This window comes from Lagenorhynchus albirostris, chromosome 15, assembly GCF_949774975.1.
Source record: "Lagenorhynchus albirostris chromosome 15, mLagAlb1.1, whole genome shotgun sequence".
In the NCBI taxonomy this organism is placed as follows: domain Eukaryota; kingdom Metazoa; phylum Chordata; class Mammalia; order Artiodactyla; family Delphinidae; genus Lagenorhynchus; species Lagenorhynchus albirostris.
Window position 1 is genome coordinate 61,720,216 of NC_083109.1, and position 26,467 is coordinate 61,746,682.

At 41.6% G+C, this 26,467-nt stretch overlaps 2 protein-coding genes and 1 long non-coding RNA gene across 10 annotated transcripts in view; 2 read left to right on the forward strand and 1 right to left on the reverse strand.

Moving 5' to 3' along the window:
• The first annotated feature begins 1,020 nt into the window (after positions 1-1,020).
• Positions 1,021-7,890, forward strand: LOC132505163 (proline-rich protein 36-like). 2 transcript variants are annotated; one of them, XM_060123075.1, is made up of 2 exons: positions 1,021-2,783; positions 7,384-7,890. In XM_060123075.1, the coding sequence occupies exon 1, from the start codon at positions 1,215-1,217 to the stop codon at positions 2,733-2,735; it is 1,521 nt and encodes a 506-aa protein (XP_059979058.1). In that variant the 5' UTR covers positions 1,021-1,214; the 3' UTR covers positions 2,736-2,783; positions 7,384-7,890. The 2 variants fall into 2 exon arrangements, with proteins under 2 accessions (XP_059979058.1, XP_059979059.1); XM_060123076.1 differs by having other exon boundaries at positions 1,021-1,819.
• On the reverse strand, positions 5,465-22,023 carry LOC132505164 (uncharacterized). Of its 2 annotated transcripts, none has more exons than XR_009535288.1 (4): positions 21,796-22,023; positions 8,844-8,925; positions 7,442-7,527; positions 5,465-5,802 (listed from the first exon to the last, which is right to left on the reverse strand). It is a non-coding gene; the product is annotated as an uncharacterized LOC132505164 (long non-coding RNA). The 2 variants fall into 2 exon arrangements; XR_009535287.1 differs by having other exon boundaries at positions 21,701-22,023.
• A 74-nt stretch (positions 22,024-22,097) lies between these two features.
• RRN3 (RRN3 homolog, RNA polymerase I transcription factor) overlaps positions 22,098-26,467 on the forward strand; it is a 28,420-nt gene continuing 24,050 nt past the window's right edge. For 5 of the 6 annotated variants that reach the window (XR_009535285.1, XR_009535284.1, XR_009535286.1 and 2 more), the window contains exons 1-3: positions 22,098-22,229; positions 23,720-23,825; positions 24,977-25,033. Coding sequence is in view for 3 of the 6 variants with exons in the window: in XM_060123071.1 (XP_059979054.1) it covers positions 22,141-22,229; positions 23,720-23,825; positions 24,977-25,033 (252 nt within the window). In the remaining 3 variants the exon portion in view is untranslated. The remainder of the gene's footprint in view (positions 22,230-23,719; positions 23,826-24,976; positions 25,034-26,467) is intronic. The other variant, XM_060123072.1, reaches the window with a different exon arrangement.

The window sequence follows — 26,467 nt, forward strand, 5'->3', positions numbered from 1 at the left end:
GTGCAGGGGTTTAGTTGCTCCGCAGCATGTGAGATCTTCCTGGACCAGGGCTCGAACCCGTGTCCCCTGCATTGGAAGGCGGATTTTTAACCACTGCGTCACCAGGGAAGTCCTCCAATGTTATGAGTTTTAATACACCAATTTTTCAATATTTTTTCAACTACTTTAACACTGTAAGGAAAATAGAATTCCCTGTCGGTCCAGTGGTTACGATTCCGTGCTTCCACTGCAGGGGGCACGGATTCGATCCCGCATGCCACAGGGAGCATCAAAAAAACTTTGTAAGGGGGCTTCCCTGGTGGCGCAGTGGTTGGGAGTCCGCCTGCCGATGCAGGGGACACAGGTTCGTGCCCGGGTCCGGGAAGATCCCACATGCCGCGGAGCGGCTGGTTTCGTGAGCCATGGCCGCTGGGCCTGCGCGTCCGGGGCCTGTGCTCCGCGGCGGGAGAGGCCACTGCAGTGAGAGGCCCGCATACCGCCAAAAAAAAAACAACAAAAAAAACCAACTTTGTAAGGAAAACTAAAAGGGAAGAAACTGAAGACACGGGGATGGGTAGGGGAATTCACCTCTAGGCCAGCTATTAACCAGTAGAAGTATGTAATAGTTCAGTCACTAGGAGGCAAACAGATAAGATCGGAATTAAGATATCTATCAACAGACCCTAATCTAGCCAATTCTTCACCAAAACAAAGAAAAGCCTTTAACTCTGAAGGTGGCAATACCTGAGACCAAGCTGTACTCCTAGCTGAGGAGGGAAAATTCCTAGAAGAGGGTCCTTGCCTTTTGCTCTCCTTCAGGATGTCGCCCTCGTTCTGGAAGGTGGGAGCGAGGGGAAAGGAATGTAGATACGTCCCCCCTCCCTACGGCGGGGACAACAGACGACGGTCAAGAGAGGTAAACTCTCTACTCTCCGAGGATCCCCGAGGGAACGAACACGCGAGGGTAGCACAGGGAGGGAGCACTGCGCATGCGGAGAAGCCGGCCCCGCGGGCGACGGGGCGTACCGCGCATGCGCCAGGATCTGGGGACGCGCCCGTTTTTTTTTCCTCAGAACAGGTGAGCGGCGGCTTCTCTTTCCCGCCCTCTCGCCCCGCCTCCTGCTTGGCTCGCCCCCAAGGCGTTGCCATGGGGACCAAGCGGCCACAGCTGGCCTGTGGCGGTGCCGCCTGCCTGGTCGCTTTTGCGGACCTGGTGGCGGCGACAGTGGGAGCTCATGGAGCTTTCGGTTAACGACGTCGACAGGACCAAGAAGCGGTGTGGTCTGGGCCGTTGCAAGCATTTCTTTTGGTTGGGCGTCGCCTTCGACACGGTGGGCGCGACCGTGATGTTCACCGGGGTCTTCGCCGATCTGCTCTTCTACGACCTGTTGCTTTACCTGGGTTCCATCATCATCTTCCTCAGCCTCCTCTGGTGGGTTTTCTGGTACAGCGGTAACATCGAACTGTCTTCTGAAGAGCCCTTGAACAGGCCCTACCACCTGCCTTCCGCCACCACGCTGGAAGTCCTGAGCCAGACCATCAGCAACCGTTTCTCTTTCAACATGGGCAGCGTTTCCAACACCTTTATGCGGATGCGGCCGCGGCGGCGGCACCGCCAGAGGTTCCTGCAAGGGAGTGCTCTGGATATGACCGTCACGGGCCAGGTCGAAAACCAGCTAGACCAGGACAAAGACGGGATGGAAGGTGCCAAGGAGAGCGGCGACGCTCAGGACTTTGGCAGCGAGGATCTCCCCAAACCTGAAGCTGTCAAAAGTTTAAAGGGAGTTTGCTCCTTGGGCCCCAATGCGGGTCCACTAGGCACTGAGGCTAGTCTCCCAAGGTTTGTTAAAGGACCATGGACCCATCTGGTGCAGCCATTCACTCCATCTCCTCTGGACCAGCCTCTCACTCCAGCCAGCCTGGCTTTTAAGAGCCTGCCCATAGTCCCTGAGGCCTCTGCTAGCCAGCCTCTGCCTATTCTGAACTCTAAGAGCCAGCCTGAAGTTTCCTTGGCCTCTACGAGCCAGCCCCCTGCAGTTCCTCTTGCCTCTGTGAGCCAGCCTGCTGCCCCCTTGGCCTCTGCTAGCCAGCCTCTACCTATTCTGACTTCTAAGAGCCAGCCTGTAGCTTCCTTGGCTTCTACTACTCAGCCTCCGGTCCTCTTTGCCTCTGAGAGCCTGCCTGCTGTCCCTTTGTCCTCTACAAGTCAGCCTCTGACCATCCTTACCTCTCAGAGCCACCTCCTGGTGCCTGTGGCTTCACAGAGCCACCCCCGGGTACCTGTGGCTTCACAGAGCCACCTCCTGGTGCCTGTGGCTTCACAGAGCCAGCTCCAGAATCTTGCTCAGGCCTGTCAAACTCAGCCACCACCTCTTCAGGCTTCCCAATCCCAGGGTCTGGCCACCCAGGTCTCTCTGCTCCAGCTGCTGCCCACCCAGTCTTTTCAGACCCAACCTGTGGACCTTCAGGCGGCCCAGGCTATCCAGGACTTTCAGGCCATGTATCACACCCAACAGACCTCCCAGAGCAGCTCTTTAGTCCAGAGGATTGGACCAAGCCAGTCTCCATCTGCCCAGGAGTTTCACAGAGAGCCAGTTGCTTTTGAGACCCCACCACCAGCGGGCCAGGAGCTAAGTCAGAACCCCCCTGACACTGCATCCCTGCTCCCTGAGTCCCCAGCTGCTCAAGCGCAGCAGTCAGTGCCCCCCGGCAGGGCGCCCACCCCCGTCCCGGGGAGGAGGAGTCGCTCTCTCTAGCACAGAACCAGACCCCAGCCCTCCGAGTGGCCCTAAGGCCTCCACCAAGTAAGTGACTTTGGAGGAATACCTGCAGTATTCCTTAACTGTTGCCGGGTCCATGTTCTGGTGGTTTCCTCAACCCCCTGTCTTCAAAAACATTAAGTTACTGGAGGTGAAGTGGCCTCTTCCTTCAGGGATTAGATCATTTGAACTTTGGTAGATTTTTGAAACCTAGTGCTCTGAGTGGATGAGTTGCTGTTAAGGTTTTATGGCTCTCCCAGCCTGAGGCTTTATTTCGACTTGGTGTGGAGAGGGTGTTAATTACCTCCCTTCAGGGCCTCTAAGGTGGGGAGACTCTGCAGTGTTTCTGAAACAAGATGATTTTAGGTGGTACAGGGATGCAGCACAAATAGCAGTGAGCCTTCCAGTGGGAAAGTTATTCCCTTTTCAATTCTTTTTTCAATCTTTCTGATTATATCAAGGAGAATGCCCTTAGTTTGGAGTTAGTGATCTCTAACACCTCTGTAACACTTTGGTAGGCAACACCTGCACCCACCTAGAATTTAATACCATTTGTGTTAACAAAGTTATTTCAGTGGATAACTTCTATTCATGCCCAGTAATACTGGTTTCTCTATTTATTGATACAATAGTGATGGTTCTTTTTTGAAATCCACTTATTTAAGTAAAAAATACTTTACATGAGTCAATGTAAAGGTAAAAATTAATTGTAGAGTGAAACTTGGAAAGATTCTGAAATTTGGAAAACATTTGGTTATTTGTACTAAATCGTATGCACTTTCTATTAAATCCCAAGACCCTTTATTCTGACCTATTGGATGAATTTTGTGGTTAAAGTTATTGAGGAGGAAGTTCACTTAACTCCCAAACCCTTGGCAATTGGAATGGTAGAAAAGATCATGTGAAGGTCAAAATTGGTGACCCTGCTTCTCAGGGGGTTAAGTGCTGAGTGTCAATATCCTGGTCTTTCTCTCTAATCCTGTTGATAAGTTACTTGGGGGGCAGGGAGGAAGAGTATGGGGGGCAGAGCAATACTTTGAAATTATGTTAATGCTCCTTGTTTAAATGCTACCAACATATTCAAGAAGGTGTTTATCCTAATTTCATATTGGTTGGTTTCATTTCCAGCGTGAGATACAACTGAATATTAGGTGGAAGTCAAACTCTTTATTTCCTTATGATTTTCTCCAATTCGCTTTTAAGAGAATGTGTAACACTCTCTAGGTATATAAACACATATATATTCTATAGATAATCATAGGGGCAAAGTATTTTAGCTCTTGATTTTGTACAATTTGGACACGTGGATTCTAAAATGAAATACATTCAGTGATTTATGTTTATCTCTTTAAAAATTTTTTAAGAGCAAAACACTGACAAACCGTAATAATTCCAGAAGTTAAAGATTTAGTATTATTGAAAAAGATCATTTTTTCCCATTAATTCTTTCAAGTAATTCATATGATCGAAATAATTCTCCATGTAATTCTTAAAGGATCACTTACTAAGTGCCAGGAATAATGGTAAATGCATATAAACATGAAAGGATGCAGACCTTGCCATCAGAAAGCTTAGAGACCCTGTTCTCTAAAGAGGAGAAAATTTTAGACAAGGAAGGAGAAGGGGTAGGCTGGTGTCTACCTGATAATTTTTAGTGGAATAATTATTTTTGACAGGAAGAGCCATGCAGTGCCTTTCAAATAATTAATTCACTGACCCGGCATTTACTGAATTTCTAGCAAGTGCCAGGCATTCCATTAGGCATTGGGGATTCAGAGAGAAGGTGCCCCTGCTCTCCAAGTGCTCACTGTTGATCAAGGCAGACAGATCTAGGAATAACTAACACAGTGAGCTGTAACATGAGTCTACTCACAGTCTTCCAGAATACAGGGTGAGGAATTTTTGAATTGGATCCTAAAGTAGGTGTCTATTGGTTGAGGAAGATGAGAAGAACATTCCATGCATGGGGGAAAATCATCAACAGAAAGGCTCAGAGGTTTAACAGTCAGTCCATGGCTTGCTGGCAACACATCTGGGAAAGGATAATCCGATGCTGGAGTCAAGAGGGCTTGGGGTTGGGTGTGAGGAAGTGGGAAACCTTTGAAGGCTTTTTAAGAAGGGTACTTGTGTTCATAATTCTACCTGTGGGCTCTGTTCTAAAGTAATGGCAGGTGGCCAATAGTTAGAGAATAATTGCTAAGTTCTCTGCCAGTTAGTTCTAAGGGGAAAACAGTCCTCTTAGATGTTACAACAGTTTCTAATTAAAGTGTAGGGGACTTCCCTGGTGACGCTGTAATTAAGAATCCACCTGCCAATGCAGGGGACACGGGTTCGAGCCCTGGTCCGGGAAGATCCCACATGCCACGGAGCAACCAAGCCCGTGCGCCTGTGCTCTAGAGCCCGTGAGCCACAACTACTGAGCCCGCATGCCACAACTACTGAAGCCTGCACGCCACAACTACTGAAGCCCACACGCCTAGAGCCTGTGCTCCACAAGAGAAGCCACTGCAATGAGAAGCCCACGCACTGCAACAAAGAGTAGCACCCGCTCGCCGCAAGTAGAGAAAGGCCGCCTGAAGCAACGAAGACCCAGCACAGCCATAAATTAATTAATTAATTAATTAATTAAAAAATAAAGTGTAGGCTCCATGGGTATTCATCCTGGAAAACACTGTCAGGTGTTTATTTACTTGTACATAACATTTTTTTTGCTACAAAGATTGTTGCCAGGCCCTTTCCGGATTCTTGGATGTTACCACCATAGAAATGATATTGTTTCCACAAGACCCTTAGGCAAGCAGAGGTTTTTATTCAAAGAGGTAGCGTGTGCACAAAGGAGAGGGCGGAAAACTACAACAGCAAGAAAACAAAGCAAAACAAAACTTCCAGCTCCTAGAGTAGAAGGGGCGAGTTGCTTTTATAACAAAAGGGAGGGTTTGTCTCATGGATCACTGATAATTTCCAGAAATCATCCAACTTCTTTGATCATCAGCAGGTGGCCCCATGATGGCTATAAGGAATAGGGAGTTGTTTCTGTGAGGGTGTAGAAATGCATGAGAATTTTCTGCAAAAACGCACAGGAACAGATAAGGTTAGTCTCTGGGACTCAGACCACCGGGGCCTTTGTTCTTTAGCTTACAAGGCCTGTTTTGCCCAAGGCCGTTACCCTGGTCCTTTTCCGAAATGGCTATGCTCTTGTCTTCCTGTCTCAAGGTGACGTCAGGTAGAATGACACCATTTTGTTACATTTCTCTGTACTGATGGTAGGATGAGTACCTATCTAAAATGGAGGTTGACAAATTTTTTTCTATAAAGGCCCAGATGGTAAATAGGCTCTGTGGGCCAAAAGGCAAGATCCAGACTATTACGTGGCTGCTTATATAACAAGAGAGTAACTACCCCCGCCCCACCCCACCCCCTTTTGCTGGGGGGTTGGCTGTATAGCGGCTTTGACTCCAGTTGCACGGCTGGAGTCATTCACCTGACCAAGAGCAACTGGCCCGAGGCAGAGGGAGACCAGCCTGCCTGGACAGGTTCGCAGCCAACACAGTGTATTTCACTCTGCCCCAGTGACACCCAGGCCCGAGGCCGTCATCCTCTCCTCTCAGAGAACCTGGCTGTCTCATCTTCGTCTGCTGGCCTGAGGAGAGCTGATTTGCCCAGTCCCTGACTCCCAGGTTGAGATTCCACCGTTGGATGCCTGCCATCTGCCGTAACGTTCAGGCCCTGAGGAGATGGCAGGCCAGACTGGCAGGCACAGGGAGCTCTGGGGAGAGCAGGAGTGGAAACCGATCCCCGGGGTTTAGTCTTGGAGGCTCCCAGCCATAGACCACAGCAATGTAAAAGCACGGAGTGGGGAGAGGTGCTGCTGGCATCTAGTGGGTGGAGGCCAGAGGGGCCGCCCAACACCCTATAGTGCTCAGGCCAGCCCCTCACAGCACAGAATTATCCCGCCCCAAACATCGTCAGTGTGAAGTTGAGAAACCCTGATCTAGACTAATAAAAATTTGCGCTATAGTTCATTAGGCACTTAAAAAAAAACCACTTTGATCCTCAGATGACGCATTACCTCTTAAATAGTAATGGTGTCTTCTCCACTAGACCATGAGGATCTCATTCATCTTTGTTTTGTTCATCTTTGTATTCCCCTTTTGTATAATTCTGAATCAACACACACATATGGGGCATTTATTAATAATAATAGCTAACATTTATTGGGTGTTCATAATACACTACCCACTGTGCTTAAGTAACTTACAGGCTTTATCTCATTCGTCACAACCATCAGAGATAAGGCACCATTATTATCTCCACTTCAAGGAAGGGAGATTTGTTATTGGAAGGTTATGTAATTCTTTTCAATGTCACATAAATGGAGGAGCTGGAATTGATGTGTAATTGATGTATAATTTGTTATAAGGTGTATATCATAAGCTTTCCTTCCAAGCGATAGTTATTAAAGAGCTTTTTTCTTAAGCCTATTAGTCATAACTTGGGCTGTAATACCCCAGATCAGTCTAGGGTTATTTCTCTGTTGAAAGCTTTATTTCCAGAGAGAGAATGCAAATCAACAACTCTTTCATTTTTTGGTTCCTCTCTATGTTTATAAGTCTCATCTCAAAGAAAATTGCTTTTTTCTTTCCAGAGCTCACCAATGTTCCTACAGATTTAAGTGCCAAGTTTATAAAAGCACAAATACTTACCTTAATCTCGATTTGGAAACCTCCATCTGGAGCCCTGGCCTGTCTGAGCACTGCAGACTTGACCAGCTGCCTCCACCAAGTCTGTGCTGCAGAGTGGGGAGAATTTTCCAGCCCCAGACAGTAAAGATGTTTATTGCCAGAATTTGAAGCCATAATAAACTATGCTGTTCCAAATGAACTTCATTTTAAAAGAAGTTGGTTTTTAAAATAGACTTCTCTTGTGAAAACATTCCAGCATTCTAAGCGGAAAATCATGTCTCACATACTCTGGGTGAATGTGTCAGTACAAATCCCACAGAAACGGACATTGAAAATTGCAGCTCCTTGTATTTAAGGATGCTTTGTGACCTCGTTAAGCTATCAGAAAGGTTAATACAATCAGGGTATTATAACATGTTACAGTTTATTTATATGTTCATTTGATTTAAGCAATATGAGTTTCCCTTTTTCCCAAGGATTTAAAACCTGCTGATTTGATTGCATATTTTAATGATAATCAAATAAAATTCATTTGGGACTGCTCTCCTCTTATGTTCTTTCTTTGTATCAGTGAATTGTTTATGCAAGAATGGTCTAATATAGGGATAGTTTGCTTTTAAATTTTCCAATTATAGGCAAAAGTACATTTTTAGGTGGTATGGTACTTTGGATCAAAACTTCCAAAAATTTAGTTGCTTTTATATTTCTTCCCCTTTTCTGCCCTATGCTTCATTATTTCTATGTTTATAATTTTTAAAAATTAACTCAAGTTGGAAGACTTCATGCATTGCAGATACTTGGAAAAAAGAATAAGGGAAGGACATTATGCTAAGTGAAATAAGCCAGTTTCAACAAGATATATACTGTATGAGTCCACCTATATGAGATTTCTCATATCAGAGAACCAAATTCAAAGAAACAGAAAGTAGAATGGTGGTTGCCAGAAGCTGGGGAGAGTGGGGAACCAGTAGTTGTTTAATGGGTACAGAGTTTCAGATGAAAAGAGTTCTGGAGGTTGGCTGTACAACAATGTCAATGTACTTAACTCTACTGAACTGTACACTTAAAAATGGTTAAGGTGGTAAATTTTATGTGTATTTTACCACAATTTTTAAAAAAATAATTGGATTAAACCAGCAATTTATAAACTATATGACATTTATCAATTTATTTTTAAGTAATAATATATGCAACAGTTGAGCTTCTGTATATAAAATGAACCAGGTAAGCACAACTGTTTTAATAACACAAGAACTATAGTTAGGAACTCAGAGAAAAATCAACTTTAACGTAGTACAGAACAAGCGACCAGGTAAGTGCAAAGGACATTGTTGGGGGTGTGCCCACACGCACGTTTCAGGAACCTACAGAAGAGCCTTTTATCTTGCAGTAGCTAATCAATATTTGTATGGTTGGATTTTACCTTGGGTAAATAGAGGTGGTTCTCAAGAACTGTGATTAGTGAACCTCAGGTGCTACCACAATGCCAGGAAGCAGACAGTCACCTTGAAAGAAAGATAGAAACAACTTTAATCATCTTAGTAAATATAGATATTTATGTATTTTAAAAATACAAGGTCCCCAAATGACCGGCTGCCTGGAGCAGAGCTGCCCACCAGCCTGGACTCCACACGGGCCTCGACATGAAGGAGAAAGAAATCTCGTTATTCTTAAAAAATAAATACATAAATCAACCAATAAATATAAAATAAAAACACTGTCTGGTTTATTTTCCCCCCATTTCAAAAGAAATGTTTTTATACTACTCAGCCATAAGGAAAGAATGAAATTTTGCCATTTGCAACAACATGGATGGACTTGGAGGGTATTGTGCTAAGTGAAATAAGTCAGACAAAGACAATACTGTATGATATCACTTATATGTGGAATCTAAAACATGTAACGAACTAGTGAATATAACAAAAAAGAAACAGACCCACAGATACAGAAAACAAATCAGTGGTTACCAGAGGGGAGAAGGAAGGAGGGAGGAGCAAGATGGGAGTAGGGGATTAAGAGGTACAAACTATTATGTATAAAATAATCTACAGGGGACTTCCCTAGTGGCACAGCAGATGGGACTCCACACTCCCAATGCAGGGGGTCTGGGTTCGATCCCTGGTCAGGGAACTAGATCCCACATACATAGCGCAACTAAGAGTTCACATGCCACAACTAAGGAGCCCTGGAGCTGCAACTAAGGAGCCTGCCTGCTGCAGCTAAGACCCAGTGCAACCAAATAAATAAATAAATAATTGTTTAATAAAATAAATAAAATAAGCTACAAGGAAATATACAACACAGGGAATATAGCCAATATTTTATAACAACTTTAAATGAATTATAACCTTTAAAAATTGTGAATCACTATATTGTACACCTGTAACTTATATAGTATTGTACATCAACTATACTTCAATTAAAAATGTGATATAAAAAAATAAATATATAGGATGAACACATTTTTAAAGTTTAAATCTTTGGGTAATATATTTCCATATTACAAAATCCAACAAGCATAAAGCAGCACAGAGTAAAGTCTCTCTATAATCCTCAGCACATTGCTACTGATAAACATTAAAAATGTTATTAGGACTTCCCTGATGGTGCAGTGGTTAAGAATCCACCTGCAAATGCAGGGGACATGGGTCGAGCCCTGGTCTGGGAAGATCCCACATGTCGTGGAGCAACGAAGCCCGTGTGCCACAACAACTGACCCTGCACTCTAGAGCCCACGAGCCACAACTACTGAGCCCATGTGCCACAACTACTGAAGCCCATATGTCTAGAGCCTGTGCTCCACAACGAGAAGCCACTGCAGTGAGAAGTCCGCGCACTGCAACAAAGAGTAGGCCCCACTAGCCGCAATTACAGAAAGCCCACGTGCAGCAACAAAGACCCAACACAGCAAAAAAGTAATAAATAAATAAATAAATATATTTTAAAAAATGTTATTGGTTTCTTGTAAATCCATTCATTCAAATACATATATACAATACATTCATTATATAACATTCATTTATATATATAACGTGCTTATACTGTACCTTCTAGTGTTTTTTTTCAAAAAAATTTTTTAACATCTTTATTGGAGTATGATTGCTTTACAATGGTGTGTTAGTTTCTGCTTCATAACAAAATGAATCAGTTTTATATATACATATGTTCCCATATCTCTTCTTGCTTGCGTCTCCCTCCTTCCAACCCTCCCTATCCCACCCCTCCAGACGGTCACAAAGCACCAAGCTGATCTCCCTGTGCTATGCGGCTGCTTCCCACTAGCTATCTACCTTACGTTTGGTAGTGTATATATGTCCATGCCTCTCTCTCGCTTTGTCACAGTTTACCCTTCCCCCTCCCCATATCCTCAAGTCCATTCTCCAGTGTGTGACTTTATTCCTGTTTTACCCCTAGGTTCTTCATGACATTTTTTTTTCTTAAATTCCATGTATATGTGTTAGCATACGGTATTTGTCTCTCTCTTTCTGACTTACTTCACTCTGTATGACAGACTCTAAAATAGCTCAATTTCGTTTCTTTTTATGGCTGAGTAATATTCCATTGTATACATGTGCCACATCTTCTTTATCCATTCATCTGATGATGGACACTTAGGTTGTTTCCATTTCCGGGCTATTGTAAATAGAGCTGCAATGAACAGTTTGGTACATGACTCTTTTTGAATTATGGTTTTCTCAGGGTATATGCCCAGTAGTGGGATTGCTGGGTCATATGGTAGTTCTATTTGTAGTTTTTTAAGGAACCTCCATACTGTTCTCCATAGTGGCTGTACCAATTTACATTCCCACCAACAATGCAAGAGGGTTCCCTTTTCTCCACACCCTCTCCAGCATTTATTGTTTGTAGATTTTTTGATGATGGCCATTCTGACTGGTGTGAGGTGATACTTCATTGTAGTTCTGATTTGCATTTCTCTAATGATCAGTGATGTTGAGCATCCTTTCATGTGTTTGTTGGCAATCTGTATATCTTCTTTGGAGAAATGTCTATTTAAATCTTCTGCCCATATTTGGATTGGGTTGTTGGTTTTTTGATATTGAGCTGCATGAGCTACTTGTAAATTTTGGAGATTAAACCTTTGTCAGTTGCTTTGTTTGCAAATATTTTCTCCCATTCTGTCTGAGGTTTGTCTTTTCGTCTTATTTATGGTTTCCTTTGCTGTGCAAAAGCTTTTTAGTTTCATTAGGTCTCATTTGTTTATTTTTGTTTTTATTTCCATTTCTCTAGGAGGTGGGACAAAAAGGATCTTGCTGTGATTTATGTCATAGAGTGATCTGTCTATGTTTTCCTCTAAGAGTTTTATAGTGTTTGGCCTTACATTTAGGTCTTTAATCCATTTTGAGTTTATTTTTTTGTATAGTGTTAGGGAGTGCTCTAAATTCGTTCTATTTTTGTGTATGGTGTTAGGGAGTGCTCTAATTTCATTCTTTTACATGTAGCTGTCCAGTTTTCCCAGCACCACTTATTGAAGAGGCTGTCCTTTCTCCATTGTGTATTCTTGCCTCCTTTATCAAAAATAAGGTGACCATATATGTGTGGGTTTATCTCTGGGCTTTCTATCCTTTTCCATTGATCTATATTTCTGTTTTTGTGCCAGTACCATACTGTCTTGATTACTGTAGCTTTGTAGTATAGTCTGAAGTCAGGGAGCCTGATTCCTCCAGCTCCGTTTTTCTTTCTCAAGATTTCTTTGGCTATTCAGGGTCTTTTGTGTTTCCATACAAATTGTGAAATTTTTTGCTCTAGTTCAGTGAAAAATGCCGTTGGTACCTTGATTGGGATTGCACTGCATCTGTAGATTGCTTTGGATAGTATAATCATTTTCACAATGTTGATTCTTCCAATCCAAGAACATGGTATATCTCTCCATCTGTTTGTATCATCTTTAATTTCTTTCATCAGTGTCTTTAGTTTTCTGCATACAGGTCTTTTGTCTCCTTAGGTAGGTTTATTCCTAGGTATTTTATTCTTTTTGTTGCAATGGTAAATGGGAGTGTTTCCTTAATTTCTCTTTCAGACTTTTCATCATTAGGGTATAGGAATGCAAGAGATTTCTGTGCATTAATTTTGTATCCTGCTACTTTACCAGATTCATTGATTAGCACTAGCAGTTTTCTGGTAGCATCTTTAGGATTCTCTATGTATAGTATCATGTCATCTGCAAACAGTGACAGCTTTACTTCTTCTTTTCCGATTTGGATTCCTTTTCTTTTTCTTCTCTGATTGCTGTGGCTAAAACTTCCAAAACTATGTTGAATAATAGTGGTGAGAGTGGACAACCTTGTCTTGTTTTTGATCTTAGTGGAAATGGTTTCAGTTTTTCACCATTAAGGACGATTTTGGCTGTGGGTTTCTCATATATGGTCTGTATTATGTTGAGGTAAGTTCCCTCTATGCCTACTTTCTGGAGAGTTTTTATCATAAATGGGTGTTGAATCTTGTCAAAAGTTTTTTCTGCATCTATTGAGATGATCATATGGTTTTTCTCCTCCAATTTGTTAATATGGTTTATCACAATGATTGAATTGCGTGTATTGAAGAATCCTTGCATTCCTGGGATAAACCCCACTTGATCATGGTGTGTGATCCTTTTAATGTGCTGTTGGATTCTGTTTGCTAGTATTTTGTTGAGGATTTTTGCATCTATGTTCATCAGTGATATTGGTCTGTAGTTTTCTTTCTTTGTGACATCTTTGTCTGGTTTTGGTATCAGGGTGATGGTGGCCTCATAGAATGAGTTTGGGAGTGTTCCTCCCTCTGCTATATTTTGGAAGAGTTTGAGAAGGATAGGTGTTAGCTCTTCTCTAAATGTTTGATAGAATTCGCCTGTGAAGTCATCTGGTACTGGGCTTTTGTTTGTTGGAAGATTTTTAATCACAGTCTCAATTTCAGTGCTTGTGATTGGTCTGTTCATATTTTCTATTTCTTCCTGGTTCAGTCTCGGAAGGTTGTGCTTTTCTAAGAATGTGTCCCTTTCTTCCAGGTTGTCCGTTTTATTGGCATAGAGTTGCTTGTAGTAGTCTCTCATGATCCTTTGTATTTCTTCAGTGTCTGTTGTTACTCTCCTTTTTCATTTCTAATTCTGTTGATTTGAGTCTTCTCCCTTTTTTTTCTGGATGAGTCTGGCTAATAGTTTATCAATTTTGTTTATCTTCTCAAAGAACCAGCTTTTAGTTTTATTGATCTTTGCTACTGTTTCCTTCATTTCTTTTTCATTTATTTCTTATCTGATGTTTATGATTTCTTTCCTTCTGCTAACTTTGGGGTTTTTTGTTCTTCTTTCTCTAATTGCTTTAGGTGTAAGGTTAGGTTTTTTATTTGAGATGTTTCTTGTTTCTTGAGGTAGGATTGTGTTGCTATAAACTTCCCTCTTAGAACTGCTTTTGCTGCATCCCACTGGTTTTGGGTCATCGTGTTTTCATTGTCATATGTCCCCCTCCCCCTTTTAAAGTTTCTCTTAAGATGCAAGAGGGAAAAGATATGGGAACATATGTATATGTATAACTGATTCACTTTGTTATAAAGCAGAAACTAACACACCATTGTAAAGCAATTATACTCCAGTAAAGATGTAAAAATAAATAAATAAAGTTTCTCTTAAGTTGTTAATATGCAAGTTAAATCTGACTTTACAGGTTTGTAAACTCCTTGATGGCTAAAATCCTCTCTCTCTTTTGTTTCTCCCACAGGTCATATAATATACACTGAAGTATTTTGGACTTAGTTTTATTCTTCTAATAATTAAGGTCATACTTGACATCATCCTGAAAAAGAATCAATGTGTGTTCTATTCAACACCATTCTAAGCATTTCATTTAATGTCTCTGGCATAGTCAAAACTCAGTTGTGAGAAGGCTAGAGATAGTGACAGTGAAAAACAAAATAGCATTGTTCAAAGAGTCTTATTTTTACCTTTGGTCTTACCCAAGACTTCTAAAACTGGAGTTACTAAAAAGTGATTAAATTGTTTTATTTTTTATTTAGTACATACTAAGTGCCAGATACTATACGAGGCACAAGGATGATTCAGTCTCTGCAGAAGTCATTTCCTTTCTCTCTGTTTTCAATGTTGTACAGCAAGAAATTAAGGGCTGAGTAGTCCATAACTAGATAATCAAGCCCAAAATAATCAGGCATTGGCTGCGGTTTTTAGTTTAAAAAGCCATAAGAAACAAACTATAAGTAATAGGATGCAAAATATTTAAGGTGTTACTGCTGGGCAATTTATGAATTATTTTCTTCTTTTCTACAATAAATCCATCTCTCTATCTCACAGGTCAGTTTTCAGCTGACTGCAACTACATTTCTCATGTTTACATGAAAATAAATGGGCAAATACTACTGTCATTTAATTAAAACCCACTCTGTAGTGCTCACTGTGCCATACTCTGTGGTTTGTGCTTTACACGCTCTAATCTGATCCTTACAATAGCCCTAAAATAACTGAAAAAAATTGTTATCCCCATTTTATAGATAAGGTAACTGAAGTTCTGAGAACATTTAGGCAGTTGCCCAAAGTAATAGAGTAAATGACAAATCTGGGGTTTGATTCCTATTCTTTGTGACTCAGCTCTAAAGGGTGAAACTCCATCAGTAAAACCCATGAAACAGTTTTTTAATTTTAAAATTAATATTGTTAATGTGATTATTTACCCATCCCCCATGTTCTATGAGTTAATATACTTCATTAAATTAAATAAGCATGGAAGACTATATGCCTTTTAGTCACCTGCACAAAAATAAGGAAAGAAAACTGCATTTTGACAAGTGCCAAATACCATAAATTATATTAGAGTATAATTATAGACTGTATGTAGTATAAGGCTTCCAATATTACAGTCTGCAAAACTAATGTGAATTCCCCACCATGTTAAGATCTCTCATAGTTTGACTCTGCTAGACCAAATGGCACAAGGGTCATTACTTATGATTAACAAAGTGATGCAGAACTTTGTTGTAAAAGTCGAAAGGGGCTGTAATTAGGAGATTAACTCATTATTTATGCAGTAATCTGGTTTGATCAGCCTGAGAAAGGGTACTTTTCTAGTTCTTGTTTCTGAACGGAGTGAGCTGAAAGTTTAACCCTGTGAGCTAGGTCAAGGTGTACAGCTCTAGAGCCTGATGCTCTTTCTGCGGTGCCACTCTTTCTCCTCAATGTGCTTTTATATCACACGGTATGTATTTACCACACGAGTTTAATAAACAGGGAATGGATCATACAGCAAAATATAGTTCTAAGTCTTTCTTTATCCTCTGTTATATAAGTAAATTTTTAGTTAAATGATTTAGTGTAACTGAGCAGGACCCTGTGGAACCTTCCCGGGACAGATGACCCCGCCACAACCTCCATCCTCCACCTGCCTCATGTTTGTAGAAAAACTTTAGCCTCCTAGGCCTTCCCCCAGTTCCAAAGAATAAATTTAATCTGAGAAATGAGAAAATGCAGAGGAAAATAGGCAAGCAAGACAAAATAATAGTTTTGCTATTAAACAAAGTCAAGGACATTTAGTACCTCCTCAAGGACTATAGATAATATCCTGAGCCATATCCTTTGAACTGTTTTGCAGATACTGGAACCCCCACAAGGTAGAAGAAGTTAACTGTATACTGCCCACAAGCACATAGACCCCAGGCCAGTTGGAACCAGAAGGCCTAGCTGACCAAAGATTTATGGCTCAGATAATGTTCCAACCACAAGTGAGACATGATGGCTACATCTGTGTGATCAAGACAATCATCTCTGAAAATAGAAGATTGCCCCCTCCCCAGAATGTAGCCCTTTCCTCTTTTCCCTGTGTAATCGCCAAGCAAAACCTGGGGAGTAGGGATTTGGTTCTTTGGGACATGACTCCACCTTCTCCCCAGGATTGCTGGCTTCCTCAATAAAGCCATCTTTCCTTTTCACCCAACACTTGCCTCTCGGTATTGGATTCCTGAGTGATGATCAGGTGAACCTGAGTTCAGTAACATTAGTATGGAGAAATTTTTCCAGTACCATTATCAGATTATATCATGGTGAATTGCTGTTAAATAATATATTACTTCTTCTGAAATTTAACATCCACTTAGCTTAGATCTCTGTACTTTGTGTCTTGCTTTGCAAAAGGCTAATATAATTTGAATATAAAGAAGGAAAAGGAATGAGTATTTGTATTACAAAAGGATCCCTGGTCAATTATTCATTTATTTCAGGATTCCAATTTTGGCTGTTTTCTCAGTGGATTCTCTTCTTCTCACCCACCACCACCCTCCTCCAAATGACTGTTACCTCAACCCTGAACTGACTGAAATCCTAAATGATATCCCATTTTCTATTCTTGCCATGGGGTCTTGCACACACTTTTCTTCCTACCTTCAAAGCACTGTCCCCTCACAGTCTCCTGACCCCTTCACCCTTAGTGATTTTTTTTTTTGGCCACGCCACATGCAAGATCTTAGTTTCCCAACAGGGGACTGAACCCGTGCTCCCTGCAGTGGAAGCGTAAAGTCTTAACCACTGGATCATCAGGGAATACCCGCTTAGTGCTTTTTAAATTTCAACTCAATAATCACTTTCTCAAGGAAACTTCCCAGAACTCCCTAAAGATATAAATTATGCACATTATAGAACCCCACAGCACTATGTATTCTCCTGTAAAGGAATTAATAGGTTTGTAAGTGTGATCAATGATACATTTGATCAATGTCTGTTTCTCTCACTAGTTGGCAAACCCCATGACGCAAGGACCATTACTGCTGTTGTTGTTGTTAGCTGACCACAGACTTCCAGTGCCTAACACAGGGCCTGGTACCTAGGTGTTCAATAAATATTTGTTGAATAGATGAATATAGATATTAACTACTATTAGACTGAAAGTCTGTCAGAAAAGATAAAGTTGAGGTTTGTTAGTTCCTTCCAACCAAAGATCAATTAGAAAGACAGATAAAACAAAGTTCTGAAATTATGCAAATAAAACAATAGAAAATGTTATTGATTCATAACTTAAGTCAGATGCAGTTGTCTTCTAAGGAATTTAGGGAAGAAATTAAGGCACTTTTCTCTGTAGCATTCTTCTGGTAAAACTCTGAAAAACATTCCAACTAGGCGTTAAATAGCATGAAGCTCTTGCGCATTACCACCATTTCCCAACAGAATAAAATGGTAATATTTTTTAATATCCTCCAAGAATATTAAAGGCAAAATTGAAAATTTTATGACTGTTTACAATATAATTTTGTATACTGTTTTACCTTTTTTTCTCTAGTTGTTTCTTATATATTTTGTGTCTTCAACTGGACTAAAAGTTCACTAAGGCCCTGCTTCATACCAGTGGTTCTTAATTTTGGCAATATTGTCTCCCAGGGGCATTTGACATGTCTGGAGACTTTTGCTTTTCATAATGGGGAGGAGGGGAATGCTACTATCACCTAGTGGGTGGAGACCAGAGATACTGCTAAACATCCTACAATGCGCAGGACAGTCTCCTCCCCTCATAAAGCATTATCTGGACCAAAATATCAATAGTGCCAAGGTTGACAAACTCTGCTTTATACTTCTCTGGGAAAAGGAAGGCTCTAAATTAATGGTCTTGGGATATATTTATACTATTATTTAATAATGTATTAAATACATTATATTGTATGTAATTATCTATTATAATTAGATAGCAATACAATTTATATGTATTTTTATTATATATAATTACATATACTGTGTGTAAATATACTTTAATTAGTAAACATATATATATTATTAATTAATATACATTAACTATATGTATTAAAGATACACAGGGACTTCCCTGGTGGGCCGGTGGCAAAGAATCCGCCTTACAATGCAAGGGATGCAGGTTTGATCCCTGGTCAGGGAACTAAGATCCCACATGCTGCGGGGCAACTAAGCCCATGCGCCACAACTACTGAGCTCACGTGCCTTAACTAGAGAGCCCGCTTGCTGCAAACTACAGAGCCCATGTGCCCTGGAGCCCGCGCCACAACTAGAGAAGAGAAACCCCACATGCCACAACTAGAGAGAAGCCCACACGCTGCATCAAAAGATCTCTCATGCCTCAACGAAGATCCTGCGTGCTGCAACTAAGACCCGACGCAGCCAAAATAAATAAAATAAATAAATAAGTAATAAAGATATATAGTTGAGATCTTGCATTAAGGAATGGCGTTTTTGTAAAGATAAGTGACATAAAATAATTGTTGACTGTTTTTGGAAAGGGAAAAGGGACAAATGTGATATCTATTATTGGCTTTGCTATTTAGAAATTGTTCATTTGAATCATCCCTGCCATATAGTGATTTGAAAAACATTTCTGGAGCATTAATAGTGACATTTTCATCTACAGCAAAGGTACAATATGACCTCACCTCTCAAGATTGGGTTAGAGGAGGGCGCCTGACTCAAATTTGGCCAGTGAAAAATTATTTTCCGGTGCTTTAAGATATCCTGTATCCTTAGAACAAATTCTCCTTTTTTGCTTAAACTAGCTTGAGAAAGTTTCTGTTACTTTCAAGCCAAGAGGCTTTAACCAAGAGAACTACTCTAGGGATGACTGTAAAATTCATTTCTAGGGGAACACTGCTCTTTTGAAAAACAGTTTAATGGGTCTTCTGGGTATATGAAAGTAAAATTTCATTCTGGAGTGAAGAAGCTCAGAAAAATTATGAACGGCTGTAATGCACAGTAATGTAAAGGGATGACTTCTTTGTGAGCAAGGCTGCATCTTTTCAGGAGCATGTTAATTCTTGTTTGCTTGTTGTTGTTGAAGGAGAGGTCTTTATTATTATTTTTTTTATTAGAGTTGGAGACAAAAAGAGATCAGAGTCTGGGAAAGGCAAGATTGGATAAAGGAGGCTTTTCCCTGGCCAGCTGAGTTGGCCCATGGAACAGAGTGAATGAATGAAGAAACATGACCAAGGAACTCCAATAGTAGATTATACTATCTAGTTTTAGGATTTTTCTTGCACTGTGCTCAGGTTTCACTGAAAAAACATTTTAACTTAGAAGTCTTGTCTTAACTGTGCTTTGTGGGAATAAGGAAGGAGTTGTGCTCAAGCTTAAGGACAAGGTATTGCTGGCAGTGTGTAGTGGCACAACCACTTTGGAAAGCTCTTTTTTCCTTTTATTTTTTACTGAAGTATACTTGATTTACAACGTTGTGTTACTGCTGTACAGCAAAGTGACTCAGTTATATTGATACATATATATATATATACATTCTTTTTTTAAAGAGTATTTTTTAAAAATACTTATTTATTTATTATTTATTTATTTTGGCTGTGCCGGGTCTTAGTTGCGGCATGTGGGATCTTTAGTTGCGGCATGCGGTCTTCTTAGTTGCAACATGTGGACTCTTAGGTGCGGCATGCATGCAGGATCTAGTTCCCCGACCAGGAGTCAAACCTGGGGCCCCTGCATTGGGAGTGCCGAGTCCTACCCACTGGACCACGAGGGAAGTCCCTATATACGTTCTTTTTCATATTCTTTTCCATTATTTATTTTTAAATTTATTAAATTTATTTATTTTTGGCTGCACTGGGTTTTTGTTGCTGCGCGTGGTCTTTCTCTAGTTGCGGCGAGCGGGGTCTACTCTTCGTTGTGGTGCACGGGCTTCTCATTGCGGTGGCTTCTCTTGTTGCAGAGCACCAGCTCTAGGTAAGTGGGCTCAGTAGTTGTGGCTCTGGGGCTCTAGAGCGCAGGCTCAGTAGTTGTGGCGCATGGACTTAGCTGCTCCACATCATGTGGGATCTTCCCAGACCCGGACTTGAACCTGTGTCCCCTGCATTGGCAGGAGGATTCTTAACCACTGCGCCACCAGGGAAGCCCTCCATTATGTTTTATCAGAGGATACTGAATACAGTTCCCTGTGCTATAAAGTAGGACCTTGTTGTTTACCCATTCTATATATACCAGTTTGCATCTGCTAATCCCAAACTCCCATGGAAAGCTCTTTGACTGTGTCTTGTATACCCCCCAAGCCAGCAATTCTACCCTAGAAAAATTCTTGCACATGTGAATCAGGAGACTATTATAAGAATATTCATAGCAATGTACATAACAGTGGGAGGGAGTGCGGAAAGAAAAAATCTAAATGTTGGAGATAAGAAAATGGATTTATAAATCATGGTATGTTCATATAATAGAACACTACAAAGCAGGGAAAACACAATTACATACAACAGGGATGGATTCTAGAAGCATAATGTTGATTGAAAAGAAGCAGCAGCATAATACAGCATGGAAGTAATTTTATCATTGAAAGATAAGTGAAAATAAACAGTATATTGTCTGGGAATATATATGGTAATTACATAAAGAAAAGTTGAAATGATTTTTAAAAAATCAGGATAGTGATTACCTTGAGAGGAAGCAGGGAGAAGGTGGGATGTGGAAGGAGCACACAGGAAGAATCAATAATACAGGTTGTTTCATAAGTTGGGTGTACATTCACAGGTGTTCACTTTACTATGTTTGATAACTTACATTTATATTCTTTTTTACATATCAGACTTTCTAAAAATGAAAGAATAAAGTAATTGTCAAATTGCTTGACAGTACAGAGTTAAACTTCTACTGGCTGAGAGTGCAAAGAATTGTTTTGTTTTGTTTTTTAAGCTCTGGAGGTGGAGGGGTAAAGATTCCCACTTAAACAGCTGTCTTGAACATCTTTGTGAGCTAGGGCGTAATTTCCTCTGTTTTGGGGACATGAATGATTTCTGCCCAGCATTCCGCAGAAACTCTAAAGCAGTGAGCGAAGAAATGGTGAGACCATATGGAGACAGCAGAAGGACAGTTACACTGTTGCAAAAACAGAACAGTGCTTTATATTCAACAAGTTGCTGTAGCTGGTTTACGTCCTTTTTATATAGTTCTATACAGTTTCCAAAGGTTGCAACATTTTCCCTTCTTAGAAACTGAGGGGAGGGACACTCCCTTTTTCCCTCTGCCTCCTTCCCACCCACCCTGCTTTGGCACCTGTTGTTCCCTATGCTTGGAAGACCCTTCCCTGCTTTGTTGGTCGGCCGACTCGGTACCTCCTTTAAAATTTTAAGTTTAAGGGCTAATGCCTTTTGGAAACTGTCTTCTCTCACTCTCTGATTTCTCATCCCAGCATCATCACAGCTCTGAGATTTCTGGGTAACTCTCTTCATGAAACCTGCTTCCGGGAGGGTAAGATTAGCTTACCCAAGCTAATCTGCGAGGATAGCGCAGTGGGGACGGAGAAGCGGGTTCCTGGGTCAAGCCGACTTGTTCAAACCGCGACCCACCTATGTCTCTGCGGGTTTGGATTAATCACAGGGCTTCGGGTTCTTCAGTTTGATTGAGGAAGGCTTTGACTCCAAAAAGTTAATACTCGACATACCCAGCCACCGCTTAGCACCTCCCGGTGTCCTCGCCCTTTCTCCCGGAGCCTCAGGGCTGGACCGAATCATCCTACAAACGTCTCCAGTCTTAATACTGGAGGTGGCCTCATCGCCGCACCTCGCTGGGCGGAGAAAGTCCTCCAAGCGGAATGAGGGGCCTGATGCAGGGGGCCGAAGAGACCGCCTTGGCGGCACTCTAGCCCGCCGAGGTCACTCAGCTCTCCCCACGTGGGGTTCCTGATTGGCTGAAGGCCGTCGCTCGCACACTCGTTTTCCGGGATGGAGGCGGTCCTAGAAGGAGCACGACTTCCGGCGTAAGGTGTAGTCGTCGCGTGTCCGGTCAGATGGCGGCACCGTTGCTTCACACGCGGTTTCCCGGAGATGCCGCCGCTTCGGCAGCTGCAGTCAAGACGCTGGCCGCGTCGAGGACCGGGTAAGAACCAAGGACGCTTCCTTCTGCGCGTCTGGGACCAAAGCCCAGGACCGGGATTAGGGGAGAGGAGCTGAAGAGTCTGGGACAGAGCTAACGGAGTGGGGTGGGAGCAGAGGGAAGAGGGTCACTTCATGTCCTCAAGAGTGAGTCCATGCCCCTTAGATGGGTAATAAAAGTGGGAGAGGGGATGGAAAAATGAACCTATTCGCTGTTCCATAGTCCCTCCTTTCTCCCCACTGGTTCCCTTATAGCATCCCAGGCCTGGGTACTGCATTCTGTTCCTTTACTCTTTCCTCCTGCTTCTTCGACTAGCTTTGGAAAGAGGTCCCTGGGCTATTTGGGTTATTAGCCAAATGCTGCCACTGACGGAAAATTGCGTCTTACGTTTTACTTGTTTTTTTAAAATTTGTTTTGACACACGTTTGTTTAACAGTGTTTATATCTAGCTCAGCTTTTAAAGCCCCTAACGCCCGTAAAACACTTCGGGGTTTAACTTTGAGAGTCCTTAGCAGGATGCTATGTTTTTTCACTAATCTCTGTTTAAAAGAAGCAAACTTTGCGGAACACTTGGCATAGTATCACTCATTGTGTGTATATATATATATATATATATATATATATATACACACACATACGTATGTGTATATATATATATATATATATATATGCAGGCTCAGCGGCCATGGCTCACGGGCCCAGCCGCTCCGCGGTATGTGGGATCTTCCCCTACCAGGGCACGAACCCGTGTCCCCTGCATCAGCAGGCGGACTCTCAACCACTGCGCCACCAGGGAAGCCCGAATAATATATTTTTTTTAAGTGCCTACTTTTGGCGTTAGGCATGGGGGACAGTATATCAAAAGAGACAGTGTCCCTGGTCTCAACAGACCTTCAGTCTAAGGAGGGAAAGACAGTAGATAAGTAAACGATGATTTCAGATAGCGGTAACTGCTGTGAAGAAATAAAACAGTGTGATGGTAGGGGAGAGGGAGAGGATGGGTACTTTCGATTTCTGATGGGGAAGGTCTCTGACATTTGAGCTTCAACTTGAATGAAGACAAGGGTCCAACCACGTACACATCTGGAGAGTGTTTCTGACAGAGGGAATAATAAGTAAAATGGGAATCTGCTTGGCAGGTTTGAAGAACAGAAAGGACCCTGGCTGCAGTACAGTAAGTGGTTAGAGGTGAGGTCAGAGAGGTAGGCAGGGGCCAGATTAATGTAGGACCTTGAAGACGATAAAGACTAGGAAACCTTTGGAGAATTTAAGCAAGAGAGTAGAGTAGCATGATCTGTCTTAAGTTTTTGAAAGATCATTAGATCACTGAATGAAGAGTGGATTGCTGGGGGACTCAAGTGGAAGGAGGGAGGCCAATTAGGAGACTTTAGCAGTAGTCCCACTGAATGATGTTGTTTCAATAAGTGTTGGCTGTTATAGCTTTTATTTTTCCCTGTCATGCACTTAATGGCTTGATAATCTTGGTTCTATAGGCTTTCAGATATGCTTGCACTAGAAAATGATTTCTTCAATTCTCCCCCAAGAAAAACTGTTCGGTTTGGTGGAACTGTGACAGAAGTGTTGCTGAAGTACAGAAAGGTAAGAGGTGATAATGTGAGGTTGGTGGGGTTTTTTCCCAGCTTTATTGAAATATAATTGATATATTGAGGTTTGATTTTTGCTAGTCAGAATACAATTATAGCTGTTATACTAAAAACCAGTAGATAAATAAAATGGATTTTAGATATCAATATTGAAATCAAATAAATTTAACAACAGCACGGTGCTGTCAGTTCAAAATTAGAGTAGTAACCCCTTTACTGAGGTTTCACATCTTCAAGTGCTTTATTTACCTAGTGTCTTTTAAAATCTTTAGCAAGTAGTAGAATAAAAAACCATTAGATCAAAGCATTTTATTTCTTTTTTTAAAAATAAATTTATTTATTTATTTTTGACTGTGTCAGGTCTTTGTTGCTGTGCATGGGTTTTCTCTAGTTGCGGCGAGCGGGGGCTGTTCTTCATTGCAGTATGTGGGCTTCTCATTGTGGTGGCTTCTCGTTGCAGAGCACGGCTCTAGGTGCGCGAGCTTCAGTAGTTGTGGCACGTGGGCTCAGTAGTTGTGGCTCGCGGGCTCTAGAGTGCAGGCTCAGTAGTTGTGGCACACAACTATGTTGCGGCTTAGTTGCTCCTCTGCATGTGGGATCTTCCCAGACCAGGGATTGAACCTGTGTCCCCTGCATTGGCAGGCGGATGCCTAACCACTGTGCCACCAGGGAAGTCCCACATTTTATTTCTTAAGGAATTACCAAAGCATTGCTTTGGGACAATAAACCAGCTTTATTAATGGGGATTTTTTTTTTTTTGGCTTTGTTTTTGTGTTAGTTTAGAAGTGATTCTGCTGTATCTCAGCAATGGTGGGAAAATATGCATTACTGTCTATTTTTATATGTAACCTGCATTTATATCCATATATATGATTGGATAGTATCATGGAATATTGACTATCATATTCAAATGTCAGTACACAAGTATAGCTAAATATGAATGGCCTGTTGTCATTTTCTTATTTCTAAACCCCCTAGCTACACTAACATGAGTTTTAAAATTTTCGTAGTCAGGATTTTATAATCCGCAACTGATATGTGTATGTTACAATGTTCTTTTTGTAAAAGTTAAAAATCCTGCTGTTGGTCTTTAACTGGAAACCCAAGCAAGGAAAAATTCATTTTTTTTCCCCCCTTCCTGTTAAGGGGGAAACAAATGACTTTGAGTTGTTGAAGAACCAGCTGTCAGATCCAGAGATAAAGGTAATTAATTTTGTGTTTGATTATTAGCAAAGTTGTTACCACTTTGTAGAGACATTGGTTTGCACTTTTGGTCCTATTCCATTCTCTAGAACTTGCTCTATGATCCTTCTTTAATGGTTCTCAACCAGGGGCACTTTTGCCCCTGAGGTAATTTGGTGATGAACTGGAGACTTTTTTTTTTTTTTTTTTTTTTTTGCGGTACGCGGGCCTCTCACTATTGTGGCCTCTCCCGTTGCGGAGCACAGGCTCCGGACGCGCAGGCCCAGCAGCCATGGCCCACGGGCCCAGCCGCTCCGCGGCACGTGGGATTCTCCCGGACTGGGGCACGAACCCGCGTCCCCTGCATCAGCAGGCGGACTCTCAACCACTGCGCCACCAGGGAAGCCCATGGAGACAGTTTTGATTGCCACGACTGGGAGAAGTTGGAAGAGTGCTACTGGCATCTAGTGAGTGGATGATAGGGATGCTGCTAAACATCCTACAATACACGTGGCAGCCCTTCACAGCAGTGAATGATCTGGCCCCAAATGCCAGTAGTCCTGAGGTTGAGAAACCCTGCTTTAATTTTTCCTTTTTAGAACCTTTCTTCTATGCTGCATGCAACTCTCATGTCTCTCCAGTTCTAAAACAACAAAACAAAACAAAGAAACAACAAAAAATGACTTGTCTTTCAAACTACTACTCTTTCAGTGTTTTTGGAAATGGTTCAAGGTATATATACCTGTCATGTAGTAACAACTCAGTAAATGTTATTTCCCTTTTCTTCCTTTATTGCCCAGTTTTGGAAAGAATAGTCTGTTACTGTGGGCAGTGGTAGTTAAATTGCCTGGCATTAAAATCCCAACTCCATTGTTTCCCAGTGTGTGATATTGGGCATGTTGTTTAACCTCTTTGCCTCTGTTTTCCTCCTTGTAAAACCAGAGAAATGAGAGAAGTACTTTAAATGTAGCTGTTTTAAGAGGATCCAATGAGTTAATATACAAGAAGCATTTAGAACAGCCTCTGACTCAGAGGACTTTGTAATTGTTAGTTGTTGTTCCTGTTGACAGTCTGCATTTTCTCATTTCTCATTCATGTTTAAATCCACTGTTAAGTCCACTGCTGTATTTACTATGACAGAAGTTACGAGTGATTTCTTATGTGTTGATTTCAGTGGACTTCTTTTTTATTTTTTAAAGCCCCATAGTAATTCCTTGTAGCAGTTTATACAATTGACTACCCATTTCTTAAAACCTTTCCTTCAAGACTTCCCTGGCGGTCCAGTGGTTAAGACTTAGCGCTTCCACTGCAGAGGGTGCAGGTTTGATCCCTGGTTGGGGAACTGAGATCCCGCATGCTGCGTGGCGTGGCCAAAAAATAGAATAAAATGAAAAAACAAAAAACCCCTTTCCTTTGGTTTCTTTGATCTTCCTGTCTTCTTATCACTTATCTCTA